This window comes from Oryctolagus cuniculus, chromosome 2 (assembly GCF_051225735.1).
Source record: "Oryctolagus cuniculus isolate XC-2025 breed Fujian yellow rabbit chromosome 2, ASM5122573v1, whole genome shotgun sequence".
In the NCBI taxonomy this organism is placed as follows: Eukaryota; Metazoa; Chordata; class Mammalia; order Lagomorpha; family Leporidae; genus Oryctolagus; species Oryctolagus cuniculus.
In genome coordinates, this window is record NC_142868.1 from 82,650,263 (window position 1) to 82,676,207 (window position 25,945).

The window sequence follows — 25,945 nt, forward strand, 5'->3', positions numbered from 1 at the left end:
CCCCAGCTGCCAGCTAGCCAGGGGGCGTCACCGGACCATAGATGCGTGTGCCTTGCCGGGTGGCAGGAGGGCTGTGTGTGTGTGTGTGCGCGCGTGCGTGCGTGCATGTGTGTGTGTCTCAAGGTTTCCGCTTCCTGCTCCATGAGAGCGTGTGCCCCGGGGGAAGACTGCGCTGTCTTCCGTGCGTCCCAGGAAAGGTTCCCATTTTGCAGGAAACCCCACAGGAGAGGCCCCGTGTGTTGTCTAGAACGTAAGGACAGGTTAGGGCGGAGTCCTCCTGTCCGGCTCTTCTCTCAGCTAAGAATAGCCCGAGTCTGAGAAACAAACTCCCGTGTCTCTGCTCAAAGATGACCGTCCACACACTGGCGCTCCCTCTCCCCAGTGGGACAAGGTTTTCTTTTAGTGGCGGTAATAGTGATCCAGGTTAAGGTTCCACCTTTGGGAATAAAAACCACTCAGTGTCTGGCCTGCAGAGAGTGACGCTTGATAGCAAATAAGCAGACGGGATGTAAATGTCCTTTGTCCTACTGCGTGTGCCAATCAGCCTGGACAGGTCGGGGAGGGCGTTGTTTGTTTTTCTTAGGGCTTGTTTATAAGACTGCATGAGGTAAGCAGCTTCCCAGAACCCTCTTCCTCCCGACTTAATACTCTCTTGATGACGGCAGCGAGGGTCCCTGCCAGGCGGCCTCGCGCCGTGCGTCAGCTGAGTTGTGGGTGCTCTGGGCAGGTGCAGGCTGCTCTCCCAGTGCCTCAAGCACCTTACAGGTCAGCTCCAAAGACGAGCCCTCGGCGCTTGGGCCCCCCAGCAGCCAGCCTTCGGAGGAGGAGGTAGAGCGTGGCATGAGTAGTGGGGATTTAAAAAAAAAAAAAAAACAAAAAACAAAAAAAAAGACAGTGGTAGTGAGAGTGCCTGGTGCAGAGGAGAGCAAAGATCCGCTGTAGCTTTCGCTATCCATCCCATGTCAGTGCTTGATGCAATCCTCAGTGACTGGCAAGTTATGTGGGGCGGGGGGCACAGCACGGAAATCCAGGGTTCTCTCTTGCACCAGGTGCCCGCTGTGTTGGCAGTGAGCTGCGTACTTCTTTGTGGGTGACCTGAAGCAGCCACGGGAGCCCCTCTTGTGTGTCTCCCAGTGCCCCAGCTGTGAGCGGTGTGTCTCCTCTCCTCTTGCCAGGCTGCCCAGAGCCTGCTCAGTTGGCCATTAAGGCCCATGTCAGTGAGCACCGTGAAGCAGCGCGCGCTGCCTTGGTCTCGTGGACATCCATGGTCACCTAGAGCAGAGCCTTCCTCCGTGACCCTGGGGAATTGAGAGTGGACAGCGCCCAAGAGCCGTGGGGGGGGTGGGGGGGGGCTTTGGGCCAGACAGCTGCATTCCTGTAACACGTGCAGTCCGAGGGGCTGTGGGGGTGCCCGGGGCCATTTCGAGGAGGGGTGAGGAGAGGCAGGGCCACGCTTAGTCCGCGGCAGCGCCCTTCCCTGTGAGTTCCTCCTGGAGACGTGCCCAGCCCGGCGTCCACTTGGCTCTGCCACGTCAGCCCTAGCTTTGGTGGAACCCTCGTCCAGGAGCAGTGAGCCGCACGTGTCGAAGCCCACTCCTTGCTCAGAGCCGTCCTTGGCGCACTCCTGGACCCTGCACGTTCATAAACGTACCTGTCCGTCTCGGGAATCTTAGCGGGAACTGGCAGAGGCCGTACAGAGCAGCTGGCCTTGACCCACTTTGCAGATGAGGAGACAGACCTGCGAAGACGGAAAGCGTTTTCCCAGAGTCGCACGTGGCTCCCCCGAGGCTGTGGCCAGCTCAGTGGACTCGCGGGCCTGGCTCTGGCCATCGGAGGTGCTGGCTCGCCAGAGACGTCTCTTTAATGGCGTTTTGGAAAGGCCTCACTCCGGTGCTCCTTGGACCTTGTCTTTAAGTAGATGAGAAGCCAGTAAGAAGAGACTTGGAGGCCATGACAAGGGGCGCAGCACCTAACCGGCACCAGGAGGGCCTTGGGAGAATACAGTCAAGTAGGGCAGAGTGGGGAAGCCTCTCAGAAATGAGCCTCTCCCCTTAGTGGAGCGTTGCGTTTTTGTTTTGGAAATCTTATGTCTTGGGAGACGCTTTTAAATGCTTTTGCTTTCCTTGGCCATGTTGTGCGCTGTTTTGAGACCTGGATTTTTTTTTTCTTCTAGTGTTTCTCTCCTGAGGCAAAGCCCAACACTCCTGTGTTTTGTCCACTTCTCCAGCAAATTAGATTTGTCTCTGGGAATGTGTTTGTAACATGCCAGCCTACCGCAGACCAGCAGAGGGAGCTCCCGTGTTGAATCTGTTTGTTAGCTGTCCCCCTCCCCGTCCCCCGCCCCCACCCCTTGCAAAAACTATTTCTTGGCAACCTTTGAGAGATTTCAATAAAAATTTTAATCAGAGCAAAAATGATCTGAAGTGGACTGCAGCGTTTTGTTTTCATGGTGACGCATGAAGGTGTTCGTTTGCGACGGAGATGTTGGGAGAGCTGGGTCCAGGTCACTAAGTATGTGTGACGTCGGACGAGGACTCGGAAGGAGGCCCCGGGGAGACCCGGCGGCAGGGCTGCTTGTGTCGACCTGGGTGCCTGAGCCTCCAGGACCCAGGTGTTAGAAGATCCGGCCTCCGGCCTGCGTGGGTCACCGGCGTCTACCAGGAGCCCCCCAGCTGCAGCAGTGACGTGGAAGCGCGTGTGGAAGACATGGATGCGTTTTCCCCTTCTGGCCGCCGGGACCCAGGGGGCAGCAGTTGTCACTGCAGAGGAGTCGGGCCGTACTCCTAGTTGTGCCCCAGCTTCACCCAGGGGCCAGAAACCCCTCCCGTCTCCCAGCCGTCGATGAAGAGGCTTCGTGGCCGTCCAGTCTCTCTTGTGGCAAGCGCAGCATGAGGCCACGCAGACTGTAAGCCCCAGGACCGCCTTACACTTGAGAGGAGAGAGCCACCCTGTGCGACGGACGTCAGACTTCCCAGAAGATCATGCATAGCTTTAGAAGCCATCAGAGCCACCGGGTCTGGAGTTGACTACACAGAACAAGCGAGCCGCCATGGAGCAGAGGGGACGGCGCCACCCGTGGCCTCCTGTGGGCACAGGCAGAGACGCTCTGAGGGGGCCACACAGCTGTTCCTGCCCGCACCCCTTCTCATAGCCCTGAGTGTGGACTCTTCTGCTCTCGGTCCTGTCGCCGACGGGCCAGAGGACCGCGTCAGGAAGGGCACCTTTCCAGAAAGAGCACTCCGTGTGTGCCCGGCTGCGGTCAGGGGCTTGCCGTGCAGGTAAGTAGGACAGAGAGAGGAAATCCTGCTCCCCCGTCTCCCCCAGTGGCCTCCGTGGCCCTGGCTGCTGGCAGTTCCCTTCCGAGTTCCTCAGAGATGGGATTGCGACGCGTCGCCTGGACCCAGCCGCGGGCTCTGCGGTCTTGACCCAGACTTCCTGGGAGGCGCCCCTCGGGACCTCCCCTGCGGCACACCGTGGACAAATTCTGAAGTTCAGCTGCAACACAAACCCAGCAGTGGACCGCGGGGAAGGAGATGGCGATGGGGGACCGGCCCAGGGCTGCCTCTGCCGCACACGGCTCCCCCTGACGACTGGATTTTTCCACATGTGAAGATTTATTTATTTATTTATTTGAAAGTCAGAGTTATACAGAGAGAAGAGAGAGAGGTCCTCCACCCAATGGTTCACTCCCCAATTGGCCGCAACAGCCGGAGCTGTGCCGATCCGAAGCCAGGAGCCAGGAGCTTCCTCTGGATCTCCCACACGGGTTCAGGGACCCAAGGACTTGGGCCGTCTTCTACTGCCTTCCCAGGCCATAGCAGAGAGCTGGATCGGAAGAGGAGCAGCCGGGACTAGAACTGGTGCCCATATGGGATGTTGGCGCCTCAGGCCAGGGCGTTAACCTGCTGAGCCACAGTGCCAGCCCCCTTCCACATGTTTTTAAAAACCAAATTTTATTAACACTTCAGAGATCTCTCTCAGTATGCACTGTAGAGGATACAAAGATTAAAAAAATAATTAGAAGGCCAGTGTTTCTGGCTTGGTGTGGGGTGTGTCCCAAGTCCCCCGTGGTAAGCAGCTGTGGTCCTCCTGCCCAGGGCACAGTGGGATTTACTGCAGAGCTGGCCCTGGAATGGGGACCATGAGCAAGCTCTGTGGCCCCAGCAGTGAAGGCAGAGTCGGGAGATTCTGGTGGTTTGCATCACGCCTTGGCCTTGGCCTTGGCCTTCCTGGGCCTGGGTCTCCCAAAGCTGTACCATCTTCTCCCGGATCTGGGCTGTGACACTGCATAAGCCCTGCCGTGTGAGAAGGCTTTGGGGGCTGCTGGGCCCGGGGCTTGGAGTTGTTCTCAGACGTTCCGTCTGTCCCCACAGAGCACCAGGCTTGCCTGCCCAGCCTTTCTAGAAGATGAGGCCGGAGTGACAGCGAGTCCCTCCCGAGAGTCAGGGTGACGCCCCTCCCAGGCTTCCTCCTCGGGCGCCTACACCCTGAGATGCTGCCTGGGGCTGCCTGGGGCCACGCGGGCTTCAGGAAAACGGGGTGAAGATTCCTCCTGGAAGACACTTAGCCGGCACCTGCCACTCAGGAAGGGCACTCGGCCTGTGGAGGAGTGTGTGAACTTCCAGGAAGGAGCTGCAGGCCCAGGACCGAGCTGAGCCGTGGCCAGGAGACGGGGGGTGTCCGGCACATTCTGAGCACGCCGTGGGGGCTGCAGTCCTCAGGCCTGCTGTTGGAGCCCCAGAGTGTCCCATACGGGGCAGGCAGGGGGCTGCAAGGAACGAGCGAGCAAGCCAGGGGCAAGCAAGGAAGAAGGGGCATGGCCTCTGCAGCTTGTGCCCATGCGCCGAGAACTGGTTCCCCACAGGGAGCCTGCCAGAAGCAAGCCTCTCGCTGACCAGAAAGGCATCAAGAGTGGGAAACCACTGAGATCGCAGGGAGACGGCCTGGGCCCCAGGCGCTGCTTCACACGGACCTGCCCGACCCTGAACTTGGTGGCTGCTGCCTTATCTTATTCTATCAGAAGCTGGAGCAGAGGAACACCCTCAGGTCACCCAGCCCACGGCCCTGCTGCTCAGATTCCACCCAGCCTCCCTCCGAGGCAGAGGTTACAGCTGTGTCCCCCCCGCCCCCAGTCCTGACTGACACCCAGGGGTCCCGCCTGGGCCTGGCAGACTGCCTCCCTGATCGCCTCTCCAGCCCTGCCGCAGGGACAGTGGGAGACCGCGTGCGCCCCATGAGGAGCAGCCCCAAATCATCCGCCCATGGCTGCTAGGGACCACGGCTCCCTGCCCGGGCCCCAAACCCTCCCTTACTGGGCAGCGGGAAGCAGCAGATGGTGTTGAGAAAGTAGAATCCGTGGGGGGTGTGGCCCTGGCCAGGCGCAGACTTCCTGCAGGTCATTGTGGTGGGGGGGGGGCGGAGATCAGGCAAGCACTCAGCCCAGGGGTCTCCTCCCAAACAGGGCACAGCGCCCGTGCCTTCACTGCCTCCCAGATGGCCAGTGTGTTCCTCTCTGTATGAGGCTGACCCCCGGGTCCAGTGTGCATTTCCCCTGATCTCGTGAGCAGTAAGCGCCCAGCCAGCAGCCCTGAACGTGGGGCGCACCTGCAGGTGGGATCCGTAACCCACGGGCGGTCTGCAGAGGGGCTGCCGCCTCGCTGGGACTTGGTGAACTGGATTTCAGTGGCAGCTTGCACCTGCCCTGCTCAACGTGAGGTTTTTGACAAGCCCTTCTTGAACCTCCTGGAGTCTTTATCCTTATCATTGAGGGGCAAGAGGGAAGCCCTATTTTAGGGGGGTATTTTGAGGCACAGAGCAACACTTGGCGCACCGTGGTGATGGCCTGGCTGGCTGTACTCCCCCAGCTCCCCCAGCCCTCGAGACCCAAGTGAGGGAGTTTGAGGGCCCAGCCGGGGCAGGAATGGCCCGAGGCCGTGCCGTGGCCCCTGCAGCTGGCCAGCTGGCCATCCGCCCTCTGAGCCCAGGCACAGATGTCACCCAGAAAACTTGAGTGCTGTGAACACGGCACCAAGTCGGCAAAGCAACTTTGGGAGTAGAAGCACAGTCGTCTTCCAAGGAGAAAGTGAACTTTTCTCCTTGAAGAAAACCGGTTGTGACAGGGGGGAAAAAGTGAAATCTGCTCCGAATGAGGTCATGTTTTATTCAGGATTCGGCTGCCAGTGGGGCCCAGTGACAGGACGGGGAAGTGGGGCGCCCCCAGCCTCCAGCCTCACGCGCTGCGCCACGAAGCCCCACTCGCTTCACTGGGCCCGGCTCCTGGGGACCGCTAATGGCCCTTGATAGCAAATGTGGTTAAAAATTAACAGACCGACGGAATTAAATATGGATGGCGAGCAGCCACGGCCCACTTCATCTGACACAGGGCGTTACACGCCCGGCCACCCCCGGCCCCAGTGCGTCCTGAGCAGCCTCCCAGCTGTCGTAGCGTATTTCTCATGCCCGCTTGGAAGCCAGGGCCTGCATGGGGCTCAGGACAGGCAGGCAAGGAGGCCAGTGGCCTGGGAGAGACAGGTGACCCCGAAGGCTGGTGCCCAACCCAGGCCAGCCCGCCCTGGTCTTCTGAGGCGTCGGGGGTCCTGGGACCATGCCCTTGTGACTTTGTCCCTGCCTGGGTCCCAGCCCTTGGCCAAGGCAGGACAACCCTCCACCCCCCCTTCCACCACCCTTCTGGCCACAGGGGTGGCTGAGGTGGCACGATTAACCTCTGGCCCCTGTCACCTTAATCCTGACATTTTGCCAAGACAAGAGTGACTTACGTAGGTTGTGCTGGGCCAGGGAGATGGGATGCCAGACTTTTCTGCCCTGTGGCTGCCGAGGTAGAGCTCGCGCCACCAGCTCGGCAGGTGGAGAGGAAGGGCGCCGGTCGCCGGCTGGTGTTCTCCCTGTTTGGGTGACTGCTTGACCAGCAACAGGGAGAGTCGTCACTCCGGGCAGCCCGTCCCCGGTGCTGTGAAGGGGCCTCTGTCTGTGTTGCAGATCAGCACTGCAGGCTCTTGGGTGACTTTGGAGTGTCTTGGAGCAGAGGATGCTCCCGGCTCTGCACTGCCGCAGGGCCACGCACCTGTACTTGGTGCTGATCCCCATCGGGAGGTCCCTAGGTGCGCGTGAGTGGAGGCAGGGCTGACTGTGGCTAACTCACTGTGTGCATGGCTCCCTGGGGAAGACCCCCACGGGGGCATTCGGCTCCATCCTGGCTGCTGTGATGGGAACCTGCTTAAGACTCCATGCCTTAAAAATGGGTTGGTCTATCGCTTGCACAAAACACCTGCTCGGCTTACTGTCTCGTTCCAAGAGGGAGAGCTTCGCTCTCAGCGTGGTGCTGGGGAAATCTGACTTTGGATGCAGACCCGCATGAGGAGAAGTCAGAGGTCAGCATGCTCCCGGGGAAGTCGGATGCCACTTGGCATAGCTCAGCCTCTTGCCTCTGGGCCTTCCCCAGAAACCTTTCTGGACCCCCACTGGCATCCATAGCTGGTCCACACTAGAAGATTCTGTGGCAAGATACACTTGGGAAACCCAGGGCTGCTTCAGGCCGGGCAAGTTTCTTTTTTTTTTTTTTTTTTTTTTTTTTTTTTGACAGGCAGAGTGGACAGTGAGAGAGAGAGAGAGAAAGGTCTTCCTTTTGCCGTTGGTTCACCCTCCAATGGCCGCCGCTGCAGCCGGCGCACCGCGCTGATCCTGGCAGGAGCCAGGAGCCAGGTGCTTTTCCTGGTCTCCCATGGGGTGCAGGGCCCAAGCACCTGGGCCATCCTCCACTGCACTCCCTGGCCACAGCAGAGAGCTGGCCTGGAAGAGGGGCAACCGGGACAGAATCCGGCGCCCCAACCGGGACTAGAACCCGGTGTGCCGGCGCCGCAAGGTGGAGGATTAGCCTATTGAGCCACGGCGCCGGCTCGGGCAAGTTTCTTTACCGTGGAATGCACGGAGCCTTTGCGTGCTGGCGTGCGGCGCGTCTGCAGAGGCCACAGGTGCCTTCCCACTTGACTTCCGCCTCCATGACCCCAGCTTCTGGCCCCGCCTTTGGAAGCCGTCAAGAGTAGCATCTGTCACCGAGTGTGTGCATCACAGCCCCCCGGAGGACACGTCACAATGCAGACTGCTGCAGTTCTCCCAAGTTCCTTGGTGACGGATGGTCCAGGTCCCACACTTGGAGAACCAGCTCTCCTGTCCCTTTATTCCACTGGGGGGGGGGGGGATGACCAAACCGAAGGGTCATCCCCGACAGTAGAGACCCTTCACTGAGCCAGGTGCCTGGTGAGCCCTGGCCATGGCCGTATTCCTGAGGGTGAGGGATGAGTGGGCTGTGTCGTGGCGTGGCCGGGGAGACGAGGCAGGGTCTGCTGTCCCTGGCAGCACTGTTGGGAGAGAAAGCTCTGTCTGTGTTGTCATCCTCGGGGCCTCGTCGCCCTCGGCTCCAGCTGGACGGGCATGGGCGTCGTGTGCGGCTTGCCTCTCACATACTTTAGGTTTGCTTTAGGTTTGCTCCGAGTGCTTTCTGGTCTTTCCTGGTGCTCTCCTCCTGTCCAGTCTGTTCCCACGCCAAGATGGTGGAGGTGTCCAGTGTTGCCTTCCAGGGGTACTGTGTATCTGAAAAGAACATTCTGGAAGAAGCACAGCAGTGGACTGGCCCTGGGTCGGGCATTGGAGCAGTAGTGGCTCTGCCATTACTGTGAGCTCCAGGGGAGGGGAGGCCAGGGGTTTCCACGGCACTGCCTCCCGTGTCCCTCTCCGGGTGCAGCACTCGCCGTGGTCTCCCGCTGCTTGGCAGGGTCTGTTTTGGGTGAATACCTGAGTCGTCTTCATAAAGTTCATGGAAAAATGAGAAAGGAATATTAGGGGAGAAACGTCACTGAATTTGGGTTTTGGGGTTCTTTTTTACACCAAGATTATCTTACCTTTAATTCTGTGTTCTGTGGATGTTTTGAAGAACCCTCATACGACGTCAGGTTCTTGTGAGAATTTGAGAAGCCCCTGGGCATCCTATTTGAGGTTGGCACATGCGTGCGTGTGCGTGTGCGTGTGTGTGTGAGAGAGAGAGCACAGGGCGTTTTTCTACAGACAGGATGAAGAAATGCAAAGGACCGTTATCTTAATGGAAGGCCAGCCCTTATTACGTCGTTCAGATGAGTAGACTTAAACCCTGCTGAACGCCATGGCTCCAGGGAGTCTGGAGAGACCCCTGGGTTTCTCTGGTTCAAGCAGCCCGAGTCAGCCAAGGGCACACCCTCCCCTCACCTCAGCACAGAGGCCCTGGGCCCAGGGCTGCAAGGGGAGGCTGCCCTGGTGTCCGTGGACACCTGGTTGGCAGGCACGGTAGCATGGGGCAGACAAGTGATGTGTTTGAGGGCTGTCAGTGCCCCCGGCTGCCACCCCCACCCCACCTGGCTCTGGGTGCCTGCCTGCAGGAGGCAGGTATGGCCAAATAGGAACCAGGCCCCTGAGCCATGGAGAGGCAGGTGGCCCCAGGGTCACCGTCCCCGGGGGCAGACCGTGCCGCCTACCCCTCGGCTCTCCTCCCCAGCCAGCCTCCCTCCTGTGTCTCCTCTCCACGCCACCGCCCCGGGCAGCACCTGCCGCCACCCCCGCAATCCACTCTGCCCCTGGTGCACACAGACCCATGCCCCTCCGCTGTGTGTTTAGGTTCTCAGCCCCCCACCGGCCCCGGGGGCTCTGTGCCCCTGGCCTGGCCTTTACCACCTGTCTCAGGAAGGCAGCTCCAACCCTGCCCTGTGCTTAGTGAGCAAGTGGATCAGATGCACAAAGCCGTAGCCATGGGTAGGTACGCGTTTTTTCTTCATGCCTCTCTCTCTGTCTAATGCCCCCTTCCGCCCGCTCCCTCTCCTCTTCCAGACTCTCCCTCCCCTCCCCCTTCCTTTCCCACCCCTCTGCATCCCACACTTTCCTCCCCACCCCCCACACCCCTCAGTTCCCAGAGGAGCGTGCTGTTGAGCCCCCCCTGCGTGGGAAGTGCCACCATGCCTTTGCCCGTTCTGCGGACACGAGCTTGGCTCTCGCCATCCTGGGGCTCCCTCAAGCCATCCCATCTGGTTCCTTGTAACAGCTGACGTGGTCCCCTGGGGAGACCTAATATACCGTTGGCCTCAGGTAGACTCCTGGGATAGGCAGAAGTTCAAAATGGGGCCTTGGTCCCTTTAAGCCGCCATTTCCAAAACAAAGCTGACACATCTGCCCCAGGTTGGGCCAGGCAGGTGGAGCAGCACTCCGTCCTGCTTTCGTGAGGCCCAACAACTCCGGTGTGTGTGGACCAGGGGCCATTGGCCAGGCAGACCACGTGGCCTCTCTCTGGGGCCCAGCGTCTCGGCATCCCGGCTTTGTGGGTCAAGTTAGCGGATCTCATGGAGCCTGGTCAACCTAGGCCTGGCCCAGCGGGCTGTGTGGCCACGGTCACTCGGAATACCCAGACTTCGGCCGATTTCCCCGCCTGGAGGATAGGAGCTCTCCGTGCATCCCTGCAGAGCCGCCGGGACATCTCCCTCTGTCCGAGGGCCCTGGGGCCAGGCTGCCACTGCCCACGGATGGCAGGTGCACGAGTGCTTAATAAACCCCCATCTGTTTGGGTTGTGTTTGGAGCAGTCCTCCCACTTTGCAAACCTTGGGGGAGAGATGGGGCTACAGGTCCTTCCCCTCAACACAGCCGAGGGTGTGGGGTGCCAGACACCCCAACAATGCCTGGAAGCTGGGCCCTTGTTCTAAAGAGAACAGCAGCGTCTCAGAAGCTCTGGCCAGGCCACTGGTGTGCGAGGGGTCGTGAATGCCCCTTCCTTCCAAAGCAGACGCACATGTCCACATCCTTCTCGGCCACTTCCTCCCCCTTGGGCCGCCCTAAGGTGAGTCTGCAGGGCAGGAGGGAGTTCCCTGGGCCACGGCCCGGCCTCATGGCACCTGTGAAACTTGCAAAGGAGGGCATGCGAGAGCCCCAGCACCCGGCTCTGGGAGAGAGGTCCACACAGGCCAGTGTCGGTGGTTCTGTCTGGAACTGGGAGGGGTGAGAGCGGCAGAGGGGCCCCGGCTCACGGCTTCTCCCCACCTGTCTCTGCAGATGCGCTGGCTCCCTCCCTCCGAGGCTACTTCTCAGGGCTGGAAGTCCCGTCAGTTCTGCTGAATACTGTGTGAGTACCTGGTTCCGCCAAGGAAGGGGCAGAGCACCTGCTCATGCTTGTCTTGGCTGCGCGAGCTGGGGGGTGGGGGGGACCGCCCCAGGGCAGTGCTGTCTTCTGAGGGAGTCTGGCTGTGGGACCCAGGGCGGCGTGAGCCACGGGGCTGTCTGAGTCTCCCTATAAGGGACCGGCTGCTGGCATTCCTCTTTGAAAAGGAAGTGGTCCATGCGTAAGTCATCCACTAAGGCGCATCATTTGCATGGAAGTTTGTTACGGGCATCTTAGAGAGGTGTGTTGGAATTAGCGTCCCTTGCACACACACTGTGATCAAAACCTGTCGTCTCCCCAGAGTGCCCGATTCTGTACCAAGGGCAGTGGACCACTTCAGTGTGCTTCCCTTACAGGGATCCAGTATCCTAAACTGGGATTTTGAGCCATTTTAGGCCCAATTTTATTTCAGTGAATCAATGCATTTTTTTTTCCCTATACAAACGGGAAGTGCCTGCAATGCCTTTAGTAATTCAGTTTCTTGACCGAATTCCTGTTGAATACAAAGCACCATCACTCTGAACTCTAATTTGGTGGTGGTGGTGGGGTCCCAGCCAAAGTTAGGTTTTTTTGTTTGTTTGCTTAGATTTCTATTTATCTATTTGAGAGGTAGAGTTACAGAGAGAGACAGAGAGAAAGGTCTTCCTTCTGTTGGTTCACTCCCCAAATGGCCACAACAGCCAGAGCTGCATCGATCTGAAGCCAGGAGCCGGGAGCTTCTTCCTGGTTTCCCATGGGGTGCAGGGCCCAAGCACTTGGGCCATCCTCCACTGCACTCCCGGACCACAGCAGAGAGCTGGACTGGAAGAGGGGCAGCCGGTACTGGAACCAGCGTCCATATGGGATGCCGGTGCTGCAGGCGGAAGATTAACCTAGTGCGCCATAGCGCAGGCCCCCAAAATTAGGTTTTTAAAATGTTACAGTGCCACAGCCAGCATCTCCTGGTTCACATCATTCCTTCACAAAGCGCGAAGCAGAGTGAGAAGAGCAAAGCCGTCACAGCATTCCCGTGCAAGCGCTCAGGGGCCGGCACGCTGGCCAGCATGCACGCCCGGTGCTGGCCGTGGAGCCATGAGCCTCGTCCTGGACCGTGGGCTTTGTGCAGCCCAGGATTCCTCTCCCAAAGGCATGCTGCCTGTTGACCTGAAGTCTCCTTGGCACCAGGGCCCCTGCAGCCGAGCCCTGGTCAGGGCAGGCGCCTTAGTCCTGAAAGGAAGGGTCTCCTGGAACAGCGGGGAGCAGGGGCTGGCAGGAGGGTCTGGCAGAGCCGGCCGCTGGGGATTCTTCCTCAGATGGTGCTGATCAGAAGGTGTGTGTGGGGGCGGAGGGGAGCATTTCTGTACTTGGATGCATTAGAGTGGTGTCTGCTCCTCCCCTAACTCAGCATACTGAGTGTGGCTTTGGAGCACCAACCCTTAGGATAACTGTAGGCAGAGTGCCCAAGGTCAGGTTTATTTACCAAGATTCTCAACCCCTTTATTGCACTGCGCACGTCACGAAGTTTGAAGAGCAGGAGAGCTCTGGTGTGCAATGTTTCTCAGAGGTATCTGGGACCAGGACATCTTTTTTTTTTTTTAATTTTTTTTTTTTATCTTTTTGTTGTTGTTGTTGTTGACAGGCAGAGTGGACAGTGAGAGAGACAGACAGAGAGAAAGGTCTTCCTTTGCCGTTGGTTCACCCTCCAATGGCGCTGCGGCTGGCGCGCTGCAGCCGGCGCACCGCGCTGATCCGAAGGCAGGAGCCAGGTGCTTTTCCTGGTCTCCCATGGGGTGCAGGGCCCAAGCACTTGGGCCATCCTCCACTGCACTCCCTGGCCACAGCAGAGGGCTGGCCTGGAAGAGGGGCAACCGGGACAGAATCCGGCGCCCCGACCGGGACTAGAACCCGGTGTGCCGGCGCCGCCAGGCGGAGGATTAGCCTAGTGAGCCGCGGCGCTGGCTTTTTTTTTTTTTTTTTTTTTTAAACAGAATCTTAAAAGACTGTTGTCTTCCGTAAAGCACGCTTTGGGAAACCATGCCCTAATCTTTAGCCAGAATTGTAAACCAGTGACCGCCACGCCATACAGAGTGGGTTCTTTCCTTGGGCTGCTTGGATTTGTTCCTTATTCTGAAGTTAGGCTGGGTGTGTGTCTCTAAGTGAAATGCTCGCGTCACTCGGGGCAGTTGTGTTTTAAGGCAGCCATCCACAGGAGACACCTGGAATGTCTATTGTGCAAGATGTGAATGCTTGCTTTTTAGGACAGACCTTGCTACATCCCTCAAGTGCCACTTCGGGGTCTGTTAGGTCCCTGCTGCATGTCCATGTGCCCCTGGTTAGCATCAGGTTTGCTCTTCGTGAGCCAGTTAGTCCCTGGGAGCCTCTCCCTGTCGCCATGGTGACCGGGACCCAGCACTGCCCTCCAGCCACAGACAGCCCTGTTGGTGTGGACCCCACTCTGAGCACCTGGCCCCCCAGCCCCACCCCTCGGGGCCATCGTGCGCATCTCTGAGCCCGCAGAGTCTGGGAGGCTGGAGGTAGCTAGAAGAGACCGGGGAACGCTGAAGCGCATGCGCGGCGAACTGCAGGTGCAGGCCTGGCAGGCACAGCCGCTGTGGAAGTCGGGAGCGGGTCTCAGAGCCCAGAGCTCACAGGCTGGCCCAGGGGGCAGAGGCCAGGGGGAGAGGAGGGCTCGGGAGGCTCAGGTGAGGCGGGAGCCAGCACAGGGCTCTAGTGAAGCTGGGAAGGGGCCAGAGAACCTAACCTGCACCTTGGCGAGGAGCAGTGGCACTGACCAGAGCAGGGGCTGTTTTCAGGCCCAAGGGAAGGCATCCATTATTTTTTTTTTAATTTATTTGAAAGAGTTACAGAGAGTGCAAGGCAGAGTGTGTGTGGGGGGGTGGTCTTCGATCCGCTGGTTCACTCCCCAAATGGCCTCAATGGCCGGAGCTGGACCAATCCAGTCCAGAGCCAGGAGCCAGGAGCTTCTTCCGGGTCTCCCACTTGGGTGCAGGGGCCCAAGGACTTGGGCCATCTTCTACTGCTTTCCCGGGCCACAGCAGAGAGCTGGGTCAGAAGTGGAGCGGCTGGGTCTCAAACTGGCACCCATATGGGATGCCGGCACTGCAGGCGGAGGCTTAACCTATTATGCCATAGCTCTGGGCCCGGGTGTCCATCTTGAGGCAGTTGCATGGGCTCCGGTAAGAGACCCCAGGCTTCTCTGTCGGCCCCCTGACTTTGTCCCAGGGTTCATCCTCCAGGAACCAGCAGGGTGGCAGCAGCCAGAGACTAGGGCCAGCAGTTGCTGCTCATGAAAACCGTCTGCCTCAGAGTACGTGATGCGCGCTGGGGCGAGCCATTTGTTCTGGGCCACCCGGGGCCAGGGCCAGACTCCTCCGCTGGCGTCCAGCGGGCGTGGAGCGGGGATGGCCTCACGTGCTGTTCACCCGGAGCTAGACCAGCTCAGGGTGGATCTGTCATTCCCACTCCTCTGGTCTCTTGGACCAAGTCCTGTCCAAGACAGCTAATAATCCAGGCTACGTAATCTTGGAGCAATGTAACTTAGAATTGGAAAACGGTGGTGCTGATGAGCTCATACAAACATCTGAGGCCACAGCGGGTCTGCGTGAAGGCAGCGCCCCTCCCCCATAGCACGTGAGGCCCTCCTCCTCCTCCCGCCCTGGCAGGATGGTACCAGTCCCGGCACGGACGTGGAGAGTGGCAGCAAGGTCTGTGCAGGGGGCCGTCTGGCTGATGGAGGCCAGGAGCTGCACACTCGGGCTCCCACGTGGGTGCAGGGGCCCAAGGACTTGGGCCGTCTGCAATGCATTTCCCAGACCCTTAGCAGGGAGCTGGATCGGAAGTGGAGCAGCCAGGACTCGAACTGGCGCCCATATGGGATGTGAGCACTGGAGGCGGCAGCTTTACCCGCTACGCCATAGTGCCGGCCCCTCAACTTTATAGAGGGGAGAGTTTGGGAGTTGGGTGGGTGTAGGAGGGGTGTTCTTTAAGTACTTGTGACATTTCTCTGGCCATGGAAACTGAGCACGTGTCCTCACAGCCTCAGACTTAGGGCTGGGCGAGAGGTGACATTGCTGGAATCCGAAGCCATGGATTCCGTCTGTTTTGCTTGGGGAGGAACACCTGGTATGTCTTTGGCTGTGGGTGCGAGTACCCCTGCAGCAGGGTCATGCTCAGGCGGTCCTGATGCTAGGCAGAGCCAGAGCTTCAGGCAGTCCCAGGCAGCTGCTGTGGCTCCTGCCATCTCCCCTGCCTTCTCCAAGAGGCCCACGGTCATGTTCTCCCCCAGAACCTAGGGTAGTGCTTATGAGAGACTGCTGCTCCCCTTTCTTCCGTAAACCGAGGTCTCCCTCTCACACGTGGGATAGTAACACAGTGGAGTTCGGTGAACAGCCGCTGGGTAACGGAGTAATAAACATTAACAAGTCAGGGAGCCATAAATGTTATGGGACCCAATAAAGCAAAGTGTGAGGATGAGGGCTGCAGGCCATGTGCAGAGCGGCGGGGCTCAGCCGGGAGACAAAGTGGAAGCTGTCCCAGCCTGGGGTTTCTTTGAGAGCAGACCCCACCGCAGTGAAGTTTGGAGGGAGAATTTAACTTCTCTTATCTCCGTCTCGGCTTCCTCTCTGCTGGGAGGCCTGTGGGCAGCCTGCTGTGGGGGTGGTCCTCTCGAAGCTGCCACCTGCCCCCCTGGGGACCGCCCTGCCAGGCACTGCTGTGAGCCCTGGGCCTGAGTAAGCTACACACAGGACGTGTCCACTGACAACACCAGCACCCAATGAGGCTTGCTTGACACCCCAACGCAGTAAGAGTTGGAGCCCCTGCTCCTGCCCCAACATGGCTGAGGGCCGTGCCAGGTCAGGAGCACCTGTCTAAGCCTCCGGTGGCAGCCCCTCACCTTCCCAGCCGCATGGGAGCATTCTGCATGAGGATTAAGATGAACACCATGGCAGGTGCATTTTCCCCGGGGAGTTAACCCCGGGGGCCGGTGCCAGGCCTCTCACTGCCCGCCAGGTGAAGCCACTGTGCCGTCAGCGAGTGTGCATCAGGCTGGGAGCGGGGCCGAGCTCACGGGTTCCAACTGTAAAGACGCAGATCTGTGCTCCTGTCCCAAAGTAACTCCGCCCGCAAGGGGAACCTCGTCTCCTCGTCTGTTAATGGTTTCCTGGGGAAAGCCCTGTTTTCTCCTTAATCCTGGGGAGAGAGGCAGGCTCACCTGCCGAGGGGCGGCCCAGAGGCTGCGCCGCTGTGCTGGGTACCCGAAGGCCAGCGGCACCGGCGAGGGGCCCGGGAATCCCTGGGAAGGCACGGTGCCTGCAGGGGCAACATTAAAAATGGATGCCTTGCCAATCCCTGCGCCCTGGTCTTTCCAAGCCCTGAGAGCCTGGGGCTTGCAGATGGCTTGCCTGTGGGGTTTTGTGTTGGAGGAGCTCACAGCAAACCTGAGTCGTTGGTGTGAGTGGCAGCACCCGGATGCCGTTGCGCGGGCTGAGGCCGCTCCTGGGCCGGTTCTGATTCTGGATCTTGTGTGGCAGGGGCCCTGGGTGCCATGCCTTCCTCCTTAGGGCTTTTGGAGGGTCACAGGGTCTTTTTAAAAAATTTTAAGTAATTCTGTTAAGTTCTGTTTTTGTGTTCTAAGTTTATTTTGACATAAGTGAAAGGCAGAGAGCTTCTGTCCACTGGTTCATTCCCAAATGCCCACAACAGCCAGAGCTGGGCCAGGCTGAAGCCAGGAGCCAAGAGCTCCCTCAGGGTCTCCCATGTGGGTGGCAGGGGCCCAACTTCTTGAGCCATCACCTGCTGCCTCCCAGGGTGCATTAGCAATAAACTGGATCAGAAGTGGAGCTGGGGCTCAATCCCAAGCAGTGTCTTTATTAATTTCTCTTTATGTATTTGAAAGGCAGAGCAACAGGGAGCAAAAGACACTTCTACCTACTGGTTTATTCCCCAAATGTCCGCTGCAGCCAGGGCTGGGCCAGGCTGAAGCCAGTAGCCCAGAGTACCATCTGGGTCTCCCATATGGCTGGCAGGGACCCAAGCACTTGAGCCTTCGTCCTCTGCTTCCCAGGGTGCATTAGTGGGGAGCTGGACCAGAAGCAGAGGCGGGACTTGATCCCAGGCACCCCACTAAGATATGCAAGCATCCCAACCCATAGCCTGCCCTACTGCCCCATGACGGGCGTCTTAACTGCTGCCCAGCGCCCACCCTGTGCCGTCACTCTCAGGTGACAGTGCATCGTTGGCTCCCTGCCCTCGGAGCGGGCTGGTCCTCAAAGCCAGGGAGCCCAGCCATGCTGGAGGTTGCCGCACCGCTAATGGGTGATCTCTCTCTCCACCCCAGGTCCCAGGTGTGTGATGGCGGCTGCAATCTGTCTTGTGGGTTTTAATGCAATCTTCCATGGTGGTCACTGTGCTCCAGCTGTTCTGCAAAACTGGAGCGTGCCGGTGAGTTCCCAAGTTGCTGTGCAACCAAGCCTTCCAGAGCGGCCACAGGTCCTGGGAACCCGGGCCTCGGCGGGGAGCCTGCCATTGGGGAGCAGCCGCTGGCCAGGTGATGGCATGGCGGCTCCTGGTGCCCACCAGCCAGGGCTGTGGAGGGGAGGCTGTCCCAGGACGGCAGCGGGGGATACATAGAGAGGAGGCGCGTCAGAAGCGGGACAGGGCCGAGTTGTGTGGGCTCTGTGAGCCCCGTGGTCCCTGGGTTTTTGTGGCTGGCAGGGGTTGGGTGACGGGTCTGTCCCGCTGACATCAGCTGGCATTTCCGGGGGTGACTTGCCTGTGGCCTTCCCCGTGTCTCTGGGAGGCCTGGCTGTGAGCAGCAGGAATGCCAGGGCCAGGCGGACAGCGCTTTGTGTCTCAGCCCAAATAAGGTGGCAAATCTCATCCCTGTGAGGGGCCGACGGAGATGAGTCAGACAGCAGGGCGCAACTCCTGCCCAGGACAAAGGGGCAGGCAGTTCTGGCCAGCAGGTCATTACCGCATTCTTGGGGCTGGAACAATGGCACGGTCAGAACAGGACTTCTCTGTGCTTGCCCGCAGCAGCACACACCTCTGCGGCTGTCTTAGACCAGCACGCACCTGGGCAGCTCTCCAGGCGGTTCACAGCCCCCCCACCCCGCCCGCCCGCCCGCCCGCCCGCCTGCCTGCCTGCCTCAGGCTCGAAGCAAGGGTACATGACGCAGGGGCTGCTCCGTCTCCCACCAGTGGCAGCTGCCTCATTTAATAGTGTGCCTTTCATCACAATAGTCTTATATTTTTAAGATTTATTCATTTGAAGGGCAGAGTTAGAGTTACAAAGAGGCAAAGACAGAGAGAGGTCTTCCATCTGATGGTTCACTCCCTAAATGGCCACAACGGCCAGAGCAGACCAATCTGAAGCCAGGAGCTTCCTCCGGATCTCCTACATTGGTGCAGGGGCCCAGGGACTTGGGCCGTCTCCTGCTGCTTTCCCAGGTACATCAGCAGGTAGCTAGATCAGAAGTAGAACAGCTGGGACCAGTGCCCTCATGGGATGCTGGCGTCACAGGCGATGGCTTTACGTGCTATGTCGCAGCTGTAACACTTTAAAAGACAGGATTTGGGGTTTTCTCCACTCTGGGGAAACTTAAAAGCCACACATGCAGTTTTCTGGAAGCAGCAGGCCAGACATCCTGAATTTGGACATGCAGGAAGCAGCTGAAGTGTCAGTCATGCACGGCCCAGGCGCACGAGCCCAGTCCAAGCTGGCAGGAGAGTTGGAGGGACAGAAGGGGACAGCTAAGAGGCAGGCTGCCCAGGCCCCAGCTTCCCCGAGCAGTGGGGCAGCAGGAACAGCAAGGTGAGCACTGACTGCGGCGATTCAAAGTGCACCTCCCCAGGATCTAGCAGGAGGCGGCTTTTGTATTCCCAAGGCTGAGGTCGGGCTGCGCGGCTTAGTGCGACCCCTGGAGGGGAGAGCTGGGGCAGGGGGGCACCAGCACGGGAATTTGGACAACGCTGAGTCACTAAGAACATTTGTGATGCCCACGTGTGTCTGCAGGTGGACGGAGGGGGGCTGACTGTCCCCTTTCTTTTGGTGAAAAGCAGTCGGTCAGGGATAACTTTGAGGAAAACTTGGGTAATGAGGTTAAGTGATGTGCTGGGGCAGAGAGGAGGTGAATTCTCTCAGGACAAAGGGCTCACGGACACCTGGGCAGGGAGAAGCCCTGCCCCCACCATGCCCTGTGCTGAAACGAAACCCTGCAGACTTCCATGGTGCTCCGTAAGGCCTCAGGGGACATCTTCCTGTATCTTGAGTGGGGCCAGCTGTGCCCCCAAAACAAGGAGGTCTGGGCCCCATCTTTCGGTGTGTTGCTTGCGTGCTGCAGCTTCTTCATGCGGGAAAGCCAGCCTCGCCCTGGCCCGCCGTGCATGGCGCTCCGTGTTCCCGGATGTTTAAAGTGTCCTTGTGAGTGCATTCCAAGGGTTGAACTCCATTCCCAGCTAAACCTCTTCCTTGTTTACAGGGACTGAAATAGCCACATTCTGACCTTTTGTTCAGACTGGGAGCAGCCATGGCGCTGGGGATACATTCTTTCCCCATGTGAGAACTGAGTTTACAAGGCAGCTACAGAGCGCTCTGGAGACTGTAGGCTCCCGCCTCCCCCCCTTCCAGGTTTTGGTTTTTGCTTGAAAAAAGATAAGCCCAATTAATGAGACCCGTCCTACCCCGAGGCCCACCAGAGAAGGGGCCAGTTTGGGGCTGGAGCATGACCCAGGCAGCCTCCTGGCTCCCTGACCATGGGCACTGACCAGGGCCCAGCCTCAGTGCCTGCCCGCCAACCCTTCCGCTCATTTGCCCTGGAGCCCGAACGTCTGAATGGCGGAACTGAGTTTTTCTCCATGTGAGTGAGCCCTCTAGGACAGGGACAGTGAGAGCCGTGGGAGCACCTGCAGTGTGCCCGCACTTCTGAGACGCTTGGAGGCTGTGTCTGGGATCTGAGGACCAACATCCAACTGGAGAGCTGGGAGCAAGGGAGGTACAGGTGCTGTTGCCTTACGGCCCAAAGCAACGTGGGTCAGGAGGTCATCTGAGATGGTGCTAGTGGCGTTGAGATCCGGGTATCCAAGAGTAGGAGCAGGAGCGTGCTCACAGGCCTCCAGCCCACTTGGAGGGGCCCAGTCCCCGGAGTCTAGCCACAGTGCAGGCTCTGCCGTGTGCTCAAGTTCAGCACACTGGGCACCCAGGGTGGCAGAACACTTGCCCGCCCACCCCCACCCTACTGCCAGGGCACGGTCATTTCCTCTTCTCACCAGAAGGTGGCACCTCTCCTTCCAGGACAGCAGACCAGGCATTAGTTGATGGCAAAGTCCGGCTGGGAGAGGGCCGTGGGTTCAGGAGGGACCTCTGGCGGCCGTGCCCCCTGCTACACTGCACAGACCTAGGCAGAAATGGGGGGGGGTTGGGGAGCACCAATGCAGGGCGCCCAGACCCCGTCTACGTTGCCTCTGCCTCAGCATGTGTTGGGCACCTTGGGGAGGCGAAGGAACAAGATGAGATTCTCTCCAGGTCACCTCTGGTGCACTCCTGGTTCCAAGAGTCCTCCTGGCCTGGGGAGGCAGCAGCAGTTCCAACTACAAGCTTTCTAGTCTGGCCTCCCCCTCTGGTGGGCATCATCCAACTGAGAGGCCAGGACACATTTACTGTTTGCTACAACCTGAGTTGTCAGAGAAGTATCAGCCTCCCATCCAGGCCCGCTACTGAGCTGCGCCATCCCTGCTTTGGCAAGCTCTGCCCAGCGTCTCCCTGGGGAGGTCTGAGAGCTGCAAGTATGGTCATGACAGTGGGCCCTGGGACTTGTGGGCCAAGAACTGGGATGTGACAGCTAGGTCTCCCGGCGAGACCCACGTGCAGCCAGCCCTGTGCAGCCCTGGTGTGTATGGCAGTGTTTTTAAGAGCGGCCGGTTAGCTGTGTTTGAGGATTCACCCAAGTATGTTTCTAATTTTGAGATTTACTGCTAAGCACACATTTTTCCAGATTAGTGTAACTCAGAACAGTTGGAGGAGTTGTTACAATCTCTACAGCCTCTTCCCAAATGCAAAATTCTACAAGCTTATTTCCTTGTATGTACACCTCTTGTACAGCTACGCGTATACGCAAGACTGACATGCCGGCAGGAGGTCAAGAAAGTACGGGATTGGGCACAGTGACAGTAGAGGGCTCAAGGTGTATTCAGTAACTTTCAAGCACTGAACAGAACTGAGATGTGTTTAAAGAAAAGCCCAGCCCGGTTCCCTTGGGGGAACCTAAAGGACTATAGTGATACCTCAAAGACCATTTGTTCTGCCACAAAGAAAATGGAAATTAACCCTATGTTGGCCATGTATCCAAGTTAAGACTCCTGACACTCTTGTGCCCTTGTGTAAATCACACAAGAACACTTCAAAAGTTGGTGGAAAAAACTCAAAGCTAAATTTATTTTGGTGCAAAAAAAAAAGTTTGAAACCCATGTGGTTCTTTCCCAATCTGCTTTCTCCATCAGCCTGCTGAAGACCCCTCATACATATGCATTTCCTAAACTTACACGTCCATTTTCCAGGCCCCGTCTGCAGTCCCCGGGGCTGCTCGGCCGGGGCCCCCTGTGACGTGCAGCTCTGAACTCCTAACCCATTTTCTTTCTGTTGCAGGCTTGCGAAAACCTCGCCCAGTTTTGACCCCTTCAAGACTTTGCCACAGCCTCTATCACACATCTGTTTTTCTCGAAGAAAAAAAATATATAATAAAAATGTTTTACTCTTTTACACTGTATAATTGTTAAGGAATAGTGTTATTTGTGAATGCATGGTCTGACATTTCTGTACAGTATGGAGATATTTTCAAATGAAACATAAAAGAAGTCAACAAAAATACAAAGAAAAGTGAGTATTTTTATACCCAACATTTTATGTATGACCAGATGGGTGAGCTTACACTGGTTGGATCACAGGTTCTGTGCTTGACTTTTGAATGCTTGTAATTAAAATTTTCTATTTTTTTCCCTTTAAGATAAGCTGCATGTTTGAGGCATGTTTTTAAATATTACCAAAATGTCCAGAATCGTGCTGTGAATGTGTAGGACCCTCTTTGGAGTCCAGGGCAGCTTAGTGACGCGGTGTTAGATGTTAGGAACTGTTCCTGCAGCAGGAGGTCTCAGCCCAGTCCCCTGGGATGTCCTGGCAAGACAATCAGAAGCTGCCAGGAGCTTCTACCATAATGGCATGCTCGCAGCCGGGCGCTGGTGAAAACTGCTGCCACCACCCATACTGTGTGCCCAGTGTCAGTTGCTTCTCTTCGTAACAGCACGCTCTGTGTGTCTGTGTGTGTGAGACCCACCTGATGTATAATATAAACTCACTTTCAGAAGTCATCCCTGCCTCCCCCCACTCCATGGAAGTGCAAGTCTGTCTCCCTGCCAAGGGGCACCTTGGTTCAGGAGGACAGCACAGATGTACATCCGTCTGGCTGGGGTCCTAAGCCTTGGCAGCACTGTGCCCAACGGACCGACTCCTGTGCCAGCACAAAGCGGCTGGTGGCTGCTGGCGTGAGCGCTGCTCCGCTTGCTCCAAAGACCTCTTCAAAGCCACAAAGCCTCTCGTGCTGTAGGTCGGCCAGCGGCCAGCTCCTCCTGTACGAGAGCCGTGCGTAGAATCAGAGTGCTCTAAGACTTCTGACTGCTGATATAGCTAAACGTGATCACAATCCTTCTTACTGATCTGCTCACATTGTGTTGAAAACTTCAATTCTTTAATGCTTATAGAGCTGGTTTGGGGTTTATTATTTTTTGTTAGAGGTAAAGATGTCAAGAAGCTTTTAAAGGCCATCGCAAAAAAAAAAAAAAAAAAAAGAAAGAAAGAAAGAAAGAAAGAAACAAGGCCAGAAGTGAAGAGCCATTTCCTCCCATAAATAAGAGGGAAAGGGCGGGGAGCAGTTTCGGGGCCCTGCTGGGATCTTGGTGAGTCCTGTACTGTTCCTAAGAAAACAGCCACTTCACGGTCGATTGTGCTTTTATAAACTTTAAAAGGTACTTTTTTATTGTCATTTTTAAAAAATAAAGTGCTTATTCCAGCTGTCGTACCATTGTGTGGCAAATTCTTTTCTGCAAGAGCGACCACACGCGTCCCACACTGCACACCCCCTGGTGTGCTGATTTGCTTCCATTCTCAGGCTTCGGCAAGCTAAGCGGTAGAAGCTACTGGGCTCATGCGCAGGGATCAGAGTGCGAAACGCAGAGCCCGGGCAGCACCTCTCTCCGTGCACTGTGGCACGGACACCAGAGCAGCTCGGGGCAGTCACACAGCTCCGAGACGCCTTGTACTGCAGCTCGCTGCCACACCCGCCGCAGCCTACGAAACTGTCGCTCAAAATTGGTTGATTTCTATTTGCTGAAGGAAGATACACGTCTTCTGTGAAAAACAAGGAAGGCAGCAGTGTGTGTGTGCACTCCCCTCAGCAGGGAGGAGAGCAGACTGCTAGCTGCCAAGCAATGGCAGCGGCCACAAGGAACTCAGTCTTGCTGGTGCTGAGAGGATTACTGGTTCCGTGGCAGGGATTGCTATTTTCAAAGGAGAATGTCCAGCTCCAGCAGGTCATGGTCACTGTCTTCTGATCTCCTGGGACTCGTGGGTGCCTGGCGAGAACATGCAGCTTTCCACAGCTAGCTGGCTGTGGGCCTTGAGATCCACGTTCAGCACGGCTCTGGGGCAGACTTGATCATGTGGCTTTGCCTCCAGCCCATGTGTGAGCTTCCAACTCAGAGGTGACAGAAACTGGCCCAGACTCCTGGGAGATGGTGGCCTTCGGCCGTTGGCATCCCCACCCGTCCCTGGCTGAACAGTCACATTCATTTTATTTATTTTGGTTATAAGTTGTACTTGGCCAAATTTATGAGGTGCAATTGATTTGGAAAGTTTCCATTCCCCTTTGCTGCATATTTCAGAGCAATTTCCTATTAGCTATTATGATGTTTTGGCTTTGAGTTCTGGGGTTCAAATATCCAAGGACAAATCCTCCAGTTCTATAAACGTGAACTGTTCAGTTGACCCCAGCTTTGTGCCTTTCTCCTGCAGTCTGTGCCAGTCACCATCGCACTGACGGTCATTAGTGATGTGCAAGATCAGTCTAGTATGTACATTCCACTGAATGTACAGGTGGCTGTGAACTTCATTTCACTCTGAAAAGTCCTTCTGGCACAGCGTCAAGCAGGAATGAATGCAGCGTTTCTTTCGGGATCAGGAATCTGAGAGACAAAAAGGTCCGTCTGTCGCCTCCCAGGCAGCAAGTCCTAGTTTGTGGGCTCCAGAAAGATGATCATCAAGCCATCCATCCTTTGGTTTCATGACCAAATGAACCTCTTGCGAACACAGTACTAATGTAATTATGAAACTGCCTTCCACCTCTGTGACAAAATCACAAATGATAGAAATTTGGAAAGAGCCTTACAAGTCCCAGAGTCAGCCACGTCTCCTGGGTCAGCCACTTGGCACTGCCTTTGGGACGTCTACATCCCACTTTGGGAGTGCTTGCATTTGAATCTTGGCTCTGCTCTCCATCCAGCTTCCTGCGAATGCACAGCCCACAGGGCAGTGGATGATGGCCCAAGCACCTGGGTCCCTGACACCCACATGGGAGACCTGGGTTGACTTCCAGGCTCCTGGTTTTAGCCTGACCCAACCCCAAGGTGTTGCAGGCATCTGGGTGAGTGAACACAGGGATGGTAGTCCTCTGTCTCTGCCTTCCAAGTAAATTGAAAATAAGTGAATACAAAAAAAATACAAAGTGATACCTCCATTTAGGCTTCAGAGACACTGGACCCAGTGCTTGTGTGGTATCAGTCCTGCTTTCATAGACTAAATTCCAATTACTGCTGCCCCACCCCTGAGGTCCCTCCAAGCCCCAACACATTATGGCATCCCCAGGTCCTGAGTCATCTTAAGATGACAGGGGCACAGCTGAATTCTCCATTCAATACAAGAGTTCTTGGTGTCTGTGTGACGCAGAGACATGGGAATCAACCAATAATTTGAGTGTTTTGGACGAGGCAAGCTCAGTGCCAAGGCTGCAGACACTCGTCCCCCTGCATTCCTTGCGGCACGCAGCCATCACTGTTAGGGGAGAAGAGCACCTGCACCCAGTCCTAAGCATCACCGGATGGCTGCACTGCTGTCACAGTGTTCTGTCATGCCGTCTCAGACATCCTTGGAAGGCTGAACAGGCACTGTGACTAGTGAGTTCTTACCACAGACAGTTCCTCAGAACAGCGTCACTGAAACTAACTGCACTCCTGAAAAACTACTTAGTCAGCAACTGCATCAAGGCCTCCAAACACCAGTTTGCCAGCTGCCCCTGCTGCGGACGCCCTGGTGGTACTGACCCCGTCCTGTCCAGCTGCCGGTCCCGAGAGGCCAGCACAGCAGCAGCCCGCCTGCTCTCATTTACTCTGGTGGCAGCTGTCCCAGGCACCCACAAATGCTCCTACTGCTGCCTCAGAGTTCAAACTGCACCGATCCCTGCCTCACTGGGGGTGGAGGTGGTGTGGCTGAGGGTCTTCTTCCTACAAACCCTAATTTGCCGGACAGAAACAAAACCAGGAAGACTTCCATTCTGTCTGCATGCATCTCACGTCCAGAGGGTCTGGGAGGAGAGAGAAATCAGGTGCTCTGGTTCCACCTAACCACAAGAAACCTTCAATGGAAGTCTTACAATGGTCTCACTAGCACCAAATCAGAACTCGATTATGCCAGGTGCTTCAATTCAACCCAAACTTGT

At 57.1% G+C, this 25,945-nt stretch overlaps 1 protein-coding gene across 20 annotated transcripts in view; it reads left to right on the forward strand.

Moving 5' to 3' along the window:
- RBPMS (RNA binding protein, mRNA processing factor) overlaps positions 1-23,254 on the forward strand; it is a 171,540-nt gene extending 148,286 nt beyond the window's left edge. For 15 of the 20 annotated variants that reach the window (XM_089327315.1, XM_089327302.1, XM_051842627.3 and 12 more), the window contains one exon: positions 2,174-2,417. Coding sequence is in view for 17 of the 20 variants with exons in the window: in XM_051842627.3 (XP_051698587.1) it covers positions 2,174-2,305 (132 nt within the window). In the remaining 3 variants the exon portion in view is untranslated. Of the gene's footprint in view, positions 1-2,173; positions 2,418-9,660; positions 9,796-11,080; positions 11,151-17,523; positions 17,628-21,828 lie in introns of those variants that run through there. The other 5 variants (XM_089327316.1, XM_089327298.1, XM_089327301.1 and 2 more) reach the window with 4 other exon arrangements.
- Positions 23,255-25,945: the final 2,691 nt, after the last annotated feature.